General features: G+C 57.3%; 1 protein-coding gene across 1 annotated transcript in view; it reads right to left on the bottom strand.

The window, feature by feature from the left end:
- CNGB1 (cyclic nucleotide gated channel subunit beta 1) overlaps positions 1 to 16,448 on the bottom strand; it is a 49,485-nt gene that overhangs the window by 13,908 nt on the left and 19,129 nt on the right. The window contains exons 15-25 of the mRNA XM_070397789.1: positions 13,854 to 14,037; positions 12,800 to 12,907; positions 11,436 to 11,593; positions 9,996 to 10,151; positions 8,727 to 8,935; positions 8,468 to 8,518; positions 8,134 to 8,220; positions 6,784 to 6,848; positions 5,862 to 5,984; positions 2,569 to 2,710; positions 1,749 to 1,908 (exon numbers count right to left, since the gene is read on the bottom strand). Of these exons, the coding sequence (XP_070253890.1) occupies positions 1,749 to 1,908; positions 2,569 to 2,710; positions 5,862 to 5,984; positions 6,784 to 6,848; positions 8,134 to 8,220; positions 8,468 to 8,518; positions 8,727 to 8,935; positions 9,996 to 10,151; positions 11,436 to 11,593; positions 12,800 to 12,907; positions 13,854 to 14,037 (1,443 nt within the window). The remainder of the gene's footprint in view (positions 1 to 1,748; positions 1,909 to 2,568; positions 2,711 to 5,861; positions 5,985 to 6,783; positions 6,849 to 8,133; positions 8,221 to 8,467; positions 8,519 to 8,726; positions 8,936 to 9,995; positions 10,152 to 11,435; positions 11,594 to 12,799; positions 12,908 to 13,853; positions 14,038 to 16,448) is intronic.

Here is a 16,448-nt window from a genome sequence, read left to right as displayed (position 1 = left end):
CTGCACCTGGCCCATCCACACTGCACCTGGCCCGTCCACACTGCACCTGGCCCCGTCCACACTGCACCTGGCCCCATCCACACTGCACCTGGCCCCGTCTACACTGCACCCGGCCCTATCCACACTGCACCCGGCCCTATCCACACTGCACCTGGCCCATCCACACTGCACCTGGCCCATCCACACTGTACCTGGCCCGTCCACACTGTACCCGGCCCCATCCACACTGTACCTGGCCCGTCCACACTGTACCTGGCCTGTCCACACTGCACCTGGCCCATCCACACTGCACCTGGCCCCATCTACACTGTACCTGGCCCATCCACACTGCACCCAGCCCCGTCCACACTGCACCCTTCATTGCAATTGTCTGTATGCGATCTATCTTCCCTCCTCACACTATGACATCAGCAAGACCTCAGGTACCTACATAGAGCGAGCGCTGTTTTACGGAATGCTTTACGAAGATGATTCAGCCATTCTCCAGCAACCCAAGAGGCCCACTACTATATCCCCCACTTTTCAGGCCAGGACGGGGAGGCTGGGGAAGCCCAGGGGGATGGACGCAGGAGCCCACCCAGGCCGTGGGCGCCAGAGTCTGTCCCGGGAAGGGAAGGGCCGAGCCTGCTTTGCCCACCAGGAGGTCTGTGGTGCCCAGTGGAGAGCCTGGCATGGATGGATGTTGGTCCCTGGAGACAGGAAATGCACTACCGGTCCCCACCCTGATGCCCCTCCCACTGCACCGATGATTTATGGGCTCAAGCTCTGAGCGAGCCTGGGCCGGCAGAGCCCTCTGGCAATGTGCCCCCTGGGAAAGGGGGTGAGATGCGATGTCACGCAGCTGTCACTGTGGGGAATGAGGGAAGCATCCCTTGTAAACTGTCGAGTCACAGCCACCAGCAACGTATAGTAACCAGATCCTGACACTCGTGGCCACAGACCACCACGACCTTAGGTGCAGGTGTGGCTTCTTTGAGACCAGAGGGAACCCCACAGAGGTAACGGGCCCTTTTATTTGGCTGGAGAAGTTGGGGGGCTCCAAGGCACCATAGGGTGGCTTTCAGGCTTTCCAGAGGCCTCCAAAATCACGTCTAGGCTCTGAGAACAAAATGACTAGCTCCCAGAGCTAAAAAGGAAACTGGGGAAATTTAAATAATTAACATGTGATTAGCATATTCAGATTCCATTAAGGGTTCCCTTTAGAATCTGTGAAAACCTTTCTGCATCTGCAAGAAATTTCAGGTAAGATTCCCCGCTTTGTAAGACTAGCTGAGCACACCCCACACCCCGACACGGACAAGAATGCAGAAACAGCAGTGAATTAAACGAATTGTAGCCAAATAAGTTCAGAAGCAAAGCATAACTTCAGCAAATTTACAAAGAAATCTATACATACGTGTGTCTATATTTGGAGACAAAGAGAGAGATGAGAGAGAGAGAGAGAGAGAGAGAGAGAGAGAGAGAGAGAGAGACAGGCTTCCTTTTCTCCTGCTCGGTTGTACTCCCATCTCCGATGAGCGCCCATTCCGAGGTGGGTGAAGTGAGGTGGGCAGAGCGCCCAGAAGACAGGCCCCTCAAGTCCCCAGGGCCTCCTGACGGCCCAGCCCCGGGCGCCCCACCGGCCTCCCAGGCCCCTCTCACTGAAATGTAGGGATGCAGACAACAGAGGCCCCAGGCTGGCCTCCGGTCACAGGACCACAGGACGAGGGCAGGCCCAGGAGGGCGGGTGCCTGCAGGGGGAGTCTTACCCAGCATGCCTTGGGAGTGCCAGGTGTACTCGTACCAGGTCTTGACGCGGTTCTGCACGGACCTGGGGATCTTGTAGAAGTTCATGTACTTCACGGTGCTGTCCATGCAGCTTCGGTAGTAGGTCTGCCCGGCCGTGGCGGCCCCCACCACGTCTCTCATCTGGGGCAAGGGGGGCGGGGGGGGGGGCGAGGAAGCCGCTGGGTCAGAACGGGGCCGTTCCATGGGCTTTGGGGACGTGGGACACGGGCACGTTTACTTCATACAGACCAGGGTGCAGTGGGGGTTCAGAGAGAGGGAGGCCCATGTCCACCCAGAGAAGGATTTGCTGGCAGGGAGTTCTGTCTCCAGTGGCGGGGGGGGAGGGGGGTAATGGGGGGGGAGGCTGCTGGCCCCCTAGGTGGCCTTAGGTCCCAGGGGCTGGGCTGATGCTGATACCACACAGCCGCTTGGTGCCAGGGGCACTGGGACCCCAGGCTGCAGGAAATATGCCCGGTGAGGGCAGGGCCCCTCAAAGGTAACTCTGAGGACCGCTGAGTGTCGCCTCCTGCACTGACACTGGAATGTGAGCTACGCCCCCAGCACATCAGAGCCCCCGGCCCAGGGCTTGCTCTCTCCAAGGGCGCAGCCCAGTTCCTCAGCCCCTGCAGAAACCATTCAGCCAGCTCTCGGACTTCCCAGAGGAGGGGCATTTCCCAGGGAAGCCAGCGCCCCGAGGGGATGGGCCCCAAGCCCAGGCTCCCAGGCTCAGTCTAAAAGGCCCAGGCACAGGTGGGCGCTCCCGCAGGCAGGTATGGGCAGCCGGACCCGTGACCCAGCTACCTGTCCGATCATCACGGAGAAAGCGAAGACGCCCGTGAAATAGTTCAGCAGCTGAAAGACGATTTCAAACAGCGTCTTGGGGTCGGGCAGCCCCCCGATGGTGATGAGGGTCTTCACAGCCCAGTAGTAACAGCGGATGTAACTAAGGGAGGAAGAGGAAGGGCGGCTCAGGCATCACAGGCCCCGGTCCCCCGACCCAGGTGGCCTGGCCCTGACAGATGTGCTTGTGCAAGAAAGAAAACCCTGCCCAGCCGGGGTGGCTCAGTGGCTGAGCATCGACCTTTGAACCTGGAGGTCACGGATCGGTTCCCGGTCAGGGCACATGCCCAGATTCACGCTTGACTCCCAGTGGGGGGCGTGCAAGAGGCAGCCAATCCATGATTCTCTCTCATCATTGATGTTTCTATCTCTCTCTTCCTCTCCCTTCCTCTCTGAGATGAATATATATATATATATATATATATATATATATATATATATATGTAAAAATATTTAAATGGAACACGGGCCCTGAAGCTGGACTTCCCGGGCGCAAACCCAGCGCTGCCACCCTCCAGCTGGATAACCTGGACCAAGCCTCAGCTTCCTTCCCTCCAGTGGGCGTGTTCATAGAAAACACCCATGACAGGTAACTGTGAGGACAGCTGAGGTGCTAGATAGAACATTGGTTCTCAACCTTCAGGCCCTTTAAATACAGTTCCTCGTGTTGTGACCCAACCATAACATTATTTTCATGGCTACTTCATCACTGTCATGTTGCTACTGTTGTGAATCGTCATGTAAATATCTGATATGCAGGATGGTCTTAGGCGACCCCTGTGAAAGGGTCATTCGACCGCCAAAGGGGTCGCGACCCACAGGTTGAGAACCGCTGTGCTAGAAGCACACCTGGCCCAGGTGGGCTCTCAGGAAATGCCAGCCGTCACGTGCCTGCTCTGGGAACAATAGACCCCCGTGTCCTCAAGAAGTTCACCATCTAGGGGGGACAGGCAAGCAAAGACGTAATGGGGGAGGGAAGCAGCGGTGGTTGGCGACGGTAGGGGAGGCCTCTCTGGCTCTGACCAGCTGGAGGCCTGGGGCAGGGCTTTGAGCCGCCCTGTCCCTCATTTCCACCTGGTGCAGGGGAATCGCGGGACAACACAGGCCAGCCCTGCGGGGTCCCCTGTCCCACCAGTCCTGGCCACCAGAGGGCGCAGGAACAGCCTTTAGCCAGCGGGGCTGAGCAAGGAAGCGAGGAGCTGCTGAGCCAACAGGAAGAAAACAGGCGTGATGTCCGCAAGCCTCAGCCTCTCCCCAAACCCTTCCTGGCGGGAGGGACCGTCCACTGGCTGGCACATGTCAGGGGCCTCCCTGAAGCCTTGTCTTCCAGGCTACCCGGGCTGTGGGGACCCTGCAGGACGAAGGGCCGGATATGTCGGAACTTGGGTCCTCAAGCCCCAGCCCATAGCAGACGCTCGACAAACGGTCGCTGTTATGAGTATTATAATGATCCATGGTAATGGGCTTCTGGACTTGTAGGGGAGTCCTCCTTCGCTGCTGGTGCTTTGGCCATATATGGGGGTTCCCTGTAGGATTTCCTTTGGAAAAGAGCAGTGTTGCCAAAAAAGGGGTGCCCTCCATGCTGAGCACCAAGAGCTCCCGGGGGCCCTACAGGAAGAAGGCCCTGCTCTCCGCTCCCTGCTGGCCATTCCTCCATAATGCCCGCGATGGCGGTGCCAGGCCCAGCCCCAGAACGTGGGTCCATAGCTTGTTGGGGTACAGACACCTCTGAGAATCTTAGTAAAGCCAGGGACTTCTCCTTCGAAGAGCCAGTATGTCCCACACATCTCACTTGCACCTGCGTCTCAAGTGCTCGGTACCCCATGTGGCTAGTGGCTCCAGTATCGGACAGAGAAGGCCTAGAACAGCGGTTCTCAACCTGTGGGTCTCGACCCCTTTGGCAGTCGAACGACCCTTTCACAGGGGCTGCCTAAGACCATCCTGCAGATCAGATATTTACATTATGATTCGTAACAGTAGCAACATTACAGTTATGAAGTAGCAATGAAAATAATTTTATGGTTGGGTCACAACATGAGGAACTGTATTTAAAGGACCACAAGGTTGAGAACTACTGGCCTAGAAGGTGAGGTTGGAACTGCTCAGGTAGGGAGGCTCCTGGGCAACCAGGCCCCGCCTACCTTCCCAGGTCATTCGACACCCCACCTCCTCCGAGGACACAGACTCCTTAACTCCATTGTCCTGCAACTCCACACCTTTCTTCACGGTGCTCCCTCCCCCAGGCAGGCTCTGCCCCTTCTCTCCACCTGCCAAGGCCAAGATCAAATGCAATCTTTCCAAACTGACCTTCTCATTCCACCTCCGCAGCCCCAGGCAGACATTTGTGACACTGTAGCCACCCGGCCTGGGTTCAAATCCCAGCCCTCTAACTTAGGAACTGCACTGCCCTCGGCGGTCGCTGCACACCTGTTACCTCGTCTGTGAAACGGGGCAATGATAGCACCTCTCTTGTGTGATTGTTGGGAGGATTAAGTGAGTGACTGTGTTAGCAGGGCTGGTACATTTTAACTGCTCTGTGGTTCCTGCAATCATTATTATCATTGCCATCACCAACATCATCATCATTTGATCATGTCCCACAGTGTATGGCAGCTCTCTGGATGGGCAAGTAGGTTTCTTCTTTTTAAAAAAAAATATTTTTTTAAATTTATTTCAGAGAGGGAGGGAGAGGGAGAGAGAGATAGAAACATCAATGATGAGGGAGAATCATTGATTGGCTGCCTCCTGCACACACACACCCCCACCGGGGATCGAGCCTGCAACCTGGACATATGCCCGACAGGGAATCGAACCGTGATCTCTTGGCTCAAAGGTCAACGCTCAACCACTGAGCCATGCCGGCCCGAAGGGAAGTAGGTTTCGCCTTGTTGGCCAACCCTCGCGGGGCCAGGGACGCCCGGGAGCTGAGCTGAGGTTTCTGTGGCCTCGTTCCCGCTCAGCTGTGCCCTTAGGGCAGCCACCCCAATGCACACGTGCAGGGACTCTGCCAACTCGGCTAGACTCCGGGATCCCGAAGGATCTCTCCAGCGGGTCTGGCTCGGGTCTGTGCCCCTCTGCCTGGCACGCGGCAGGGGCTCAGACGTTAGCTGAGCAAGGACGGGAGACTTGGCCCCTCAACCTCATCATGGTGGCGGTTCCTTGGGATGGAGGAGGCCTGGGGAGCATGCGGGGATGGGGCTTGTGTATGGGAGCCCCTGTGCGGGCAGGATGGCCCGGGAGGAAGGCTGGCTCACCTGTTTCCCACGCCATCGTACACCCAGTGGGTGGAGCCAATGCCCTGATAGGTCGATGCCCAGTAATACAGGCACGAGTTCAAGTGCAAGCTGTAGAGCAGGTAGGCGGTGGTCCTGATCACCCTGCCAGGGAAGGAGAGGCGTGAACATGGCAGCGGGGAGGGTGGCCGTGACATCTCACCAGGGGCAGGCGCGCGGGGAACAGGCCGACCTCCCCTCTCCGGGCACCCACCCCACAGACGCCCCCGTGGGAGCTGCGTGGCCTCGCCCAGCTGCCTGGGGCGATCACTGGCCAAGAGGGACAGCACAGGAGCCAATGCACGGAGCCGACTGGACGCTCTTTTGAGACTGGGCACTGGGAGTGGTGGCTCGGGACAGCGCTGTCAAGACCAGGGCTGGTTTGGCCCAGAGCGGCCTGTGCACACAGTCCTGGGCAGTGCGTTCGTGGGCAGAGGAGGGACAGGGTGTGCAGAAGTGCCAGTCCACGAGAGAGGGGAGAGGACCTGTCCCCGACCTGCCCTGCTGGCCATCCTTGGACACCACCCGATGGCCCGCTGTGTCCTTGCTCCCAGTCCCCCTGGATTTGAGCGATTGGGGCGGGGGGGGGGGAGGGGCGGTCAGTTCCCTGAGCTGAGACCAACATGAGGCTCCGCTCCCTGGAAACAGGGGTGAGCCATGCGTGCCGACCGAGGTGTTCCCTTCTCACAATCGCGGGAAACGGGACATCCCTGCTCCCCTGAAACACAAACATCCCTCCGAGGAGGGCCAGGAAGGGGCCCGGCTTCCGGCCGTGCTGAGGCCTGCAGGCCAGGGGAAGCGTGGGTGGAGGGTGTGCGTGTGTGTGCGTGTGTGCGTGTGTGTGTGCGTGTGTGTGTGTGTGTGTGTGTGTGCGCGTGTGTATGTGTGTGTGTGTGTCTCTCACCTGTAAACATAGGCTTTGCTGAGGATGGATTCCAGGCGGTTGTTGAACTCGAAGAAGGCCATGTACTGGAGGGAGAACAAGGCATCAGGGCAGCCTGCGGTCCATGGGTGACACCCCGCCCTCACGCCGTAGCCCAGTTCACCCCGGGGGTGCCAGGACTCGGGAGGGGGCTGGAGAGGGGACGTTCAAAATCACAGGTCCTGCCTGGCTGGTTTGGCTCAGTGGATAGAGCGTCGGCCTGGGGACTGAAGGGTCCCAGGTTCGATTCCGGTCAAGGGCATGTACCTTGGTTGCGGGCATACCCCCAGTAGGGGATGTGCAGGAGGCAGCTGATCGATGCTTCTCTCTCATCGATGTTTCTAACTCTCTATCCCTCTCCCTTCCTCTCTGTAAAAAATCAATAACATATATATATTTTTTAAAATCACAGGTCCTGAGTCCTCGCAGGGCCAGGGCCAGAGACTCCAGTTACTAATCCGGTGGCAACCATGGCGCCTCTTCCTCTGAAATTTCATGCCATCATGTCCTGACAGCTTAATCTCAGGGGCCTCCTAGACCTTCTCACTCTGATCATGAGCCTTGGAGGGGCCCCTGTGTCCCAGGTAAGGACACTGTTGTCAGTGTTACCTTAGAAAGAAAACAATCTCATAGCGAACCGTGTCCCTAACGCCCTCACTTACACCCTTTTTTTTCTAACAATAAAAGTAACCATGACAGCCGCTCGCTGTGCTGAGCACCTTCGACCACCGCACTGTACGGTGACAAGCGCGGGGGTTGGGGTGCGGACCCCTGTGCAGTCGAAAATCCATGTGAACTGAACTACTAACAAACAGCCTACTGTGCCCGGAAGCCTTGCAGATCACATAATCAGTTGATTTACACGTATTTTATACGTTGTATGTATTATACACTGTATTTCTATAATAAAGGATGCTGGGGAACAGAAAATATTATTAAGAAAGTCATAAGGAAGAGAAAATACATTTGTAGTAATCTATGTATTTATTTTTAAAAATCTGCGTATAAGTGGACCCACGCAGTTCAAACCCGTGCTGTTCAAGGTCAGCTATATATATGTATGTGTATATCTGTCTCTATAGCGATAGATATGTTACCGTGGCACATGTTCTGCATGTGCGGAATGTATTAGCATTCTCCTTTTCCAGCGAAGAAACTGGCTCTCAGTCCTTACCCAAAGCACACAGGCAGGAAGTGACAGAGCCAGGCCTTGAACCCAGATCGGACTCGCCCTGCCTCTCTGAGGGGGACACCCTCCCTGCACCTCCTGCTCCCAGTGCTGCCGGGGCAACACAGAGAGGCCAGCCTTGGCTGGGAAGCCACCGGTCCTACCTTCAGACAGCGGGGCAGCCGCAGGAGGGGGTTCACGCCGAACTTCAGGTAAAGCAAGTCCAAGGGCAGCAGGCACAGCAGGTCCATCTGCAATCCCAGCGGGCAGCACAGCGTGTGCAACAGGAAACCCAGGGCTGGGAGGGGGTGAGTGATAGGGCCTCTCCCCTTAGCGGACAGGTGAGCTCAGGAGGCCTAAGTGTAGAGCAGAAGGCCTCCCACCCACAGGTTGCTGACTGCCCAGCCCGTGCCAGCCCGTGCCAGCCTGGGGAGCCACGTCCCACCTGCCCCGGAGCACCCAGGGCCCCTGAGGTACCCCCTTCGTCCCTGCACACACCTTAAAGCGGGGAGACTTCAGGTAGTTGTTGCGCATCTCCTTTTTGTCTGTCTGGAAGGAAATGGAATCATGACCGAGAAATGGGGAGCGGCGATGGAAGTCCCTAATGACCGCGCCCCCCCCCCCCACCTTCCTATCACAGTTGCAGCCCCTGGACAAGGAGGAGCCAGAACGGAGAGGCTGCGCTCGGGGAGAGCCTCCGGGTTCCCAGGTGGGGAGGGGAGCCCCCAGCCACCCGCTCCGCCTGCCCATGGCTCACAATGATGTCCCCGCCCCTGACAAACTGCAGGCGCATCTGGAACACGGTGATGTCCAGGACGTAGATGAGGTCGCACAGGTAATCCATCAGCAGCCAGAAGTAGAGGTTGCCCGGCGTCTGGTAGGGGAAGGCCCAGCGCACAGGGATCAGCCAGCAGTTCCAGTTCCAGGCCAACACCACGAAGAACAGCCACAGGATGTACATCAGGTCTGCGGGGCGGGAGGGGCCGGGGCGGCCCGAGCCTCAGCCAGTGTGATCAGGTGGGGCTCTCTGTGTTACACTTGTCTGTCTGCACTTTCCTAGAAGCACTAAGTGTGACACTCCTATAACTCGGAGCGGGGAAATCTAGTTCCTGCCTTAGTAAATACACAGTAGTAAGTAATGCACAGCAGATGGGCAGATGGATACACAGACATGTGGGTGGATGGATGGATGGATGAGTGGATGGATGGATGGGTGGATGGATGGATGGATGAGTGGATGGTTGGATGGATGGATGGATGGATGGATGGATGGATGGATGGATGAGTGGATGGATGGATGGATGGATGGATGGATGGATGGATGGATGGATAGATAGATAGATAGATAAATGAGTGGATGGATGGATGGATGGATGGATGGATGGACAGACAGATGGGTGGATGGATGGATGGATGGATGGGTGGGTGGGTGGGTGGGTGGATGGATGGATGGATGGATACCATAGGTCATCTGGTCATTTTAGAGGCCCAGTGGACACCAGTGTCCCCCAAATGACTGCTTGTGTGACCTTGGGAAAGTCCCTCTGTGGCACCTGCCCTGCCCTGAGGCTCAGGCCTAAGAGTTCAGATAAGAAAGGCAGGAAGATTCTCTGTAAACTGTAAAGAGCCGCACACACGAAGGACTGTCACTCCGGAGGAATAGTAAATGGGCTAAAAGAGGGGATTCCCTTCAGATGTGGGAAGAACTTCCTTTTTCTGCTCAGAGCAGCACCTCCAGGAAGGAGGCAGCAAGAGCTGAGCAGAAAGACCTGGTCAGCAGTCAGGGCCCAGCTGCCAGCACCAGCGGTGTGTGTCGGCGGCGAACTTCTCTGCCTCTGTCCCCGTGTCTGTCGGATGGCTGTGATCGTGCACTCCCTTCCAGGGATGTGTGTGTTTGTTTCGGGGTCCCAGCCTTGGATGTCCACGGCCTCCCAGCCCACGTCTGGCTCAGCCCCTCCATCCCGTCCCGCTCTCCCGTCCTCTCGTGTCACGTGGCGGCCATGCCCACGGCCCAGCCAGGACTCACTGGTCAGCGGGTCGATGCTCCGGGGGAACTGGTACTTCCGCCAGGGCCGGCGCTTGAACTTGCAGCAGAGCATGTCGCAGTAGTGCTCCTCCTCCGCCTGCGCCTCCCCGGCGGGTGTAGGGCCCACGGCCGGCTCCGGGGCTTGCTTGGCGGGAGCTGTGGGATGACGCTGGTCACCCCTGACCCAGCCCTGAGGCTCAGGCAGGGGATGCAGGGAGAAGGCTCCCAGCTGCAGACCCCGCACTGGGGCTGAGGGACCCTGGCCCCGTCCCACAGGCTGCTCCCAGCTCTGTGGGCAGACGCCAGGGAGCTCTCACAGTGATGGGGGCCCCCATCCAGCAACGCTCAGCAGCCACCAATCTGGGAACTGCCCACAGGAGGCACTTCTGGGCCAGTTGATGTATCAGCTGAGTGTCTGCTTGTGCGATTGTTTGATCCCTTTGGTTCTCCCCGCAGGGCCAGGAGCGCCTTGGACCCACGACTTCCACCCCCCAGGGTCAGAAACCAGGACAACATTGCTCTAGGTTCCTCAGAGCAGGAAGCTCGGCTCCTTTGTCTCTAAAACAAGACACCGAATGGATGACAGCCAATGGATGGCGAGGAGGGTGACCTAGAGATTGGCTCTTACAGGTCCAATATGGCCATGTTCCTAGCGGTAGGATGGCAAAGGCAGGCTCTGCTGGCTCATTGCTGGCACCGTGAGCTCTAAGGCACAGTCCTCCTTTGGAAAGACCTAGAAACCCCTCCCCCGCCTCCCCCCAGCAACAGAGCAGGCTCCTCATTTCCTCCTGGCACCTCGAAAGCAGAAGACGTTCAGGTAGCCCCATGAGAGTATTGCTAGTGAGGCATCTGAAAGACAAGACCGTCTGGTTCTACAGTGAGTTATGGACACCATCCGAGTGTAAGACCCCGAGATATGCCCCAGGGTGGACCACCTGACACCAGGGGGATAAAGACAGAAGGGTCGCCTGGCCAGGTGTGGCTCAGTGGTTGAGCATTGACCTCTGAACCAGGAGGTCACGGTTCGATTCCCAGTCAGGGCACATGCCCCGGTTGCGGGCTCGATCCCCAGTAGGGGGTGTGCAGGGGGCAGCCGATACATGATTCTCTCTCATCATTGATGTTTCTCTCCCTCCCTCTCCCTTCCTCTCTGAAATCAATAAAAATATATTTAATAATAATAAAAGAAGAGTCCATGAGGGTACTTGCCCTGTTGGACAGGGGAGCCAAGTACTAGATCATTGGTCAGAACTGGGGCCTTCCTCCCTCCCCTGGGTACATAGCTAAGCCTGTACCTACAGGACCCCAAAATCCACACAGTGAGGATGTGGCTGCTCTCAAACACCTCAATCATTTGGGGGGCCACCTTCACCATGAGTCAACAGGCTTTAGGGGTCCCACCCCACCCCTGCTGGGTGGCCGTCCCAGCTCTGGACTCACAGGGCTTGGGGCTCTCCTCGTCGGAGGTGACGTCCGGGTCAATGAGCTTCTCCTTCACCTTCTCCGTCCGCTCCTTGAAGAGCTTCACCAGCTCCTGCAGCCGCTCGTTGATGACGGCGCTGTTCTGGCTGGCGGAGGAGGACGCCCGGTCCTGGTCGCTATGGAAACACCACGTGGGAAGGGACCCCTGTGCCCCCGGCAAGAGCTGACCCCACCTGGCCGGAGGAGGTGAATCCCTTGGACGTCAGAGCCCACTTTGTCATCTCCTGGCAGGAAGTCCCACCTGGGAGTAGGGCCCAGGGCCCGGCTTTCAGAAAACGCGCTGCGCAGCCTGGCCAACGTGGCTCAGTGGTTGAGCATCGACCTAAGGACCAGGAGGTCATAGTTCACATCCCGGTCAGGGCACATGCCTGGGTTGCGGGCTCCATCCCCAGTGTGGGGTGTGCAGGAGGCAGCCGACTAATGATTCTCTCTCATCATTGATGTTTCTATCTCTCTGTCCCTCTTGCTTCCTCTCTAAAATCCATAAAAATATATTTTAAAAAGAAAATGTACCGTGCAGGCTCTAAGTCAGATGGGCAGTTCTGAAAAAACTTTGATTCCACTGTGACTTAGGGGTGAACACAGCTCAGGGCTATCAGTCCTAGTGTGGGGTTCACCTGAGATACGAGTCTGGGACAGATCGGGGGGCGGGGGGCGGGCAGGGATAGTTATTTAAGCTTCAGAAATAGCTGGAGGTGGGGAAAACAGTACAGATACATTATATATCTTTTTAACTTTCAAGAATTTAAACTATGAACTCACAGCAAGAGAAAGAGACTGAATGAATGAATGAATGAATGAACGAACGAACGAACGAACGAACGAGAGTCTGCCTGACATTCCGCTCAGCGTGTGGCGAGGGCCCTGGGTGCCTGGACGCAGCCATGTAAGTCAGCTTTCCTCTCAGTGGCCTCCCTGTCCCCTCACTGAGCTGAGTGTAACACTGGTGTTTTCAGATCTGGAGACCCAGCCTCGCCTCACTTCTTGGAAGTCACTGGCAGAGGCTGCCTTGTGGTGTCCGGCTGGCGTGGCTCCGTGGTTGAGCGTCAACCCATAAACCAAGAGGTCACGGTGCAATTCCCAGCCAGGGCACTTGCCCAGGTTGTGGGCTTGACCCCCAGTGTGGGGCATACACAGGTAGCCAATCAATGATGTTTCTCTCTCACAGATGTCTCTTTCCCTTTCCTTTCCTCTCTCTCTAAAAATCAATAAACACACATTTTAAAGCATCCAGGGTTCCCCCCGCCCCACTCACCTCCTCTTGCCCACCCATCCCCCCAGCCTTCTGACTCTCTGAGACCCCAGGCGTGGCCCCCACTCACTCGGTGCCCTGCGGGGTGGGGGGTTCGGACCAGGCGACCACAGGGGTCTCGGCCGGCGACAGTTCCTTGATCTCTTCCGCTTCCTCATCCTGAGAGGGCAGCCTCTTCCTGTGAGGACACAGTATGGAAGGGGCCTTGAGCGAGGGCAGGCCCCGGGGGAAGGGAGCCGACTCGGACCCTTGCAGATCACCCAGAGCCAAATCCTGGGTGGGGATGGGGCAGGAGACGCTGCTGCCCAAGGGTCCTCACGTCCCTGCAGGGACATGGAAAGGGGAGGAGAGGTTCGCAGCTGCTCTCTGACCTCAGTCTCCACATCCGTTCAATGGCTGAGCATAAAAACAACGGCACTGCCTTGGTCTCGGGCAGACCTGAGTTCAAATCCAGCCCTGCCTCTTCCCAGTGTGTGGCCTTGGCAAGGGACTTAATCTCTCGGAGCCACCTCAGTTTCCCCTTCTGTAAAACGGAACTAAACCCGCCCAGCGCAACGAGAACCTGATCTCTCAGCCGGGCCTTGGCCTAAACATCCTCCTCCCTTCCCGTCCCAGTCTAAAGTCACTGCCCTCGCCCGGCCAGCGTGGCTCCGTGGTTGAGCATCGACCCATGAACCAGGAGGTCATAGTTCAATTCCTGGTCAGGGCACATGCCCAGGTTGTGGGCTCCATCCCCAGTAGGGGGCGTGCAGGAGGCAGTCCATCAATGATTCTCTCTCAATCACTGATGTTCCTCTTTCTCTCTCCCTCTCCCTTCCTCTCTCTGAAATAAAAACATATTTTTTTAAAAAATTATTTTAAAAAAGGGAAGTTAGACTTCAGGCTTGTCACATTCTACCCCCTTCTAACATGCAGTTGAGGGTCGTAGGGACAGGGCTTCCCTGGAGGGTCCTTTATAGAGAATTAGGAGAACCAGCAAGGGCGGGCACGGTCCCGGTTCTAACCCCAACTCGCTGAGTGACCTCGGGCCAGCTGCTTCCCCTCTCTGGCCTCAGTCTCCTCATCTGCCAAATGGGCAGGTGGCACGGTGCTGCGGAAAGCCCATGAGAAGCATAAAAGGCGACCTGCGGGTCCCCGCGGCCGATCCCGGGACTGTGAGGGTGTCGGACTTGGCAGGAGACGGTGGCAGCCGCTCGGGTGAGGGTGGCTTGTCCTCCTCGATGAGGGGGTGGCTGTCAGCATCAGTGTCTTCCACCTGCACTTCCGGGTGCTCTTCTGTGGCAGGCACTTGGGGAGAGAGAGAGAGAGAGAGAGAGAGAAGCCACAGATGCAGGCTTGGAGCAGCTGCTGGCAGCCACCTCCCAAAGGGGCCCACGCAGACCTCCATGCAGGACGCGCAAGACGCAGAGCCCAGAGGCCTCCGAGGGCCATGCGACCCCGGCCACCAACCAGGACCCACAGAGGCAGCTGTGACGCCACAGAAGCCACCGGAGCCCCAGGACACGGCCTAGAGTCCAGGTCTCCAAAGCCCCACCGGGATTCCCTGGGCCTGGGAAGCATCAAGGACTCAGGGTTGCAGGGAGTGGGGGTACAGCCTCAGAGAAGGCATGGGGAGCCTGTGGGGGTGGGAGGTGGGCAGTCCTAGCGCCTGGCCTAGCACAGCCTGGCTCAGCTGCTTCCCTTGTCTGGGCCTCAGTTTCCCCATCCCAGGGAAGGGGGGATGATGCCTTCCCAGGCCTGGGGGTGGGAGGAGAAGGCACCAGGCCTCAGGGAGATATGTGGAGCGTCCTCCATTCAAGGGTTAACAGGCTGTCTTTGTCGTGAGCGTTACTGCTGTTGGGGGACCCGTTTGGGTATGTCTTTGTTTGTTTCTAAATATATCTTTATTGATTTCAGAGAGGAAGGGAGAGGGAGAGAGAGACAGAAACATCAATGATGAGAGAGAATCATGGATCGGCTGCCTCCTGCACGACCCACACCGGGGATCGAGCCTGCAACCCGGGCATGTGCCCCGACCAGGAATCGAACCATGACCTGCTGGTTCATAGGTTTGACACTCAACCACTGAGCCACGCCGGCCCAGTGGTATTTCCTTGCTTTTCTACATGCCAGGAGCACCCCAAATTCATCAACCCAACCCCTTCCCGACCTCTGAGAGGCCCGGTGCCATGGCCCACATCCCGAGACTGGTCTTCCCTGGGAACTTGAGTGCGGCCCCACCTCAGGCTCCCTTCCCCACCCCAGGGACTGCAGGGCCAGGTGTCCACTGTCCCAACGTGTCACTGGGAATATTTCTCCAGGTGTGGGGCTCCCGGGACCAGGGAGGACACAAGATGACTGGATGGCACAGAGCAGGCAAAGGACGGCAGAGCATGAGGACGCTCCTCTCGTTCAACGCTCTGTAGGTCCTGGGAGCAGAGAGGGAGTGTCGGGCTAGTGCTGCTCTGGCCTTCCACCTGTGTGGCCCCTCTCCTCCCCTCTGGCCCATAGAGCAGGTCTCCGTCCGAGCCCCGCCGGCCGTCCTGTGCCACTGAAAACTGCCCACATTGCTTTGCTTTCAGTGTCTTCGTGGTTCTTTCTATCTGTGTCTTCTATTATGGTAAGGCAGGCCGGTTTTCACTGTTATAGTAATGGCAAGTTTCCTGCTTAGATACACTTCATTAAGCCCGACCAGCGAGGCTCAGTGGTTGAGCATCAACCTATGAACCAGGAGGTCACGGTTCGATTCCCAGTCAGGGCACATGCCCGGGTTGCGGGCTCCATCCCCAGTGTGAGACGTGCAGGAGGCAGCCGATCCATGATTTTTCTCTCATCATTGATGCTTCTATCTCTCTCTCCCTCTCCCTTCCTCTCTGAAATCAATAAAAATATATTTAAAAATAAATAACTGCCCTAGCCGACTTAGCTCAGTGGATAGAGCTTCAGCCTGCGGACTGAAGGGTCCCAGGTTCTATTCCAGCCAAGGGCATATGCCTGGGATTGGAGACTCGATCCCCAGTAGGGGGCGTGCAGGAGGCAGCCGATCAATGATTCTCTCTCATCATTGATGTTTCTATCTCTCTCTCTTCCTCTCTGAAGTCAATAAAGAAATATACTTTATTAAAAAAATAAATAAAATAAAAATAAATAACTAAATACACTTCATTACATAAAAAGGCGCATGGATCAGAAGGAAAACAGTAAGGAAATAAAAGCAGAGTTGGTACAGACAGGCGTAAAAACCCAGGAGTGATAGAGGGTGGAAGCTGGGGACCCTCTGGAGCAAGTGGATGGAGGGCTTGCCCAGAAGACGGCAGCTGGGCGTCACCCCTTGTCATGAGGACGACTGGTGCCCCCTCAGCCCGCTCTGCCCACCCCACGTTGGGAACAGGAGAGAAGGACCACAGCGGGTGGTCCTTTCTCCTTCATGAAACGTCCAGCGCTCCCCCTGCCTGCTGACCTCAGAGGCAGCCTCGCCCTGTGCCAGCCGAACACACACAGATCGAAAGGGCAACTGGGTGGGCGGGCTTGAGTTAAGGCAGAAAACGACAGGGGTCAGCCCGGAGGGGTCGGTGTGTCCCTGAGCACTTGGCCATTAGACAGCAAGTAGCAGGCCTGCCGGCCGCGGAGGGCACCTTGTCACAGTGGAACAGAGCCAGGCGGCCGCCCTCCGCAGTGGCCCCCGGGGAGGCCGCTCCTCCCGCGCTGCCTGCTCTGCCTGCCGGCACCTGGGGCCTCTG

This window comes from Myotis yumanensis, unplaced genomic scaffold (genome assembly GCF_028538775.1).
Source record: "Myotis yumanensis isolate MYYU_CA2020_CCGP unplaced genomic scaffold, mMyoYum1.0.hap1 SCAF_18, whole genome shotgun sequence".
NCBI lineage: Eukaryota > Metazoa > Chordata > Mammalia > Chiroptera > Vespertilionidae > Myotis > Myotis yumanensis.
This window is presented reverse-complemented; position numbering and strand designations above follow the sequence as displayed.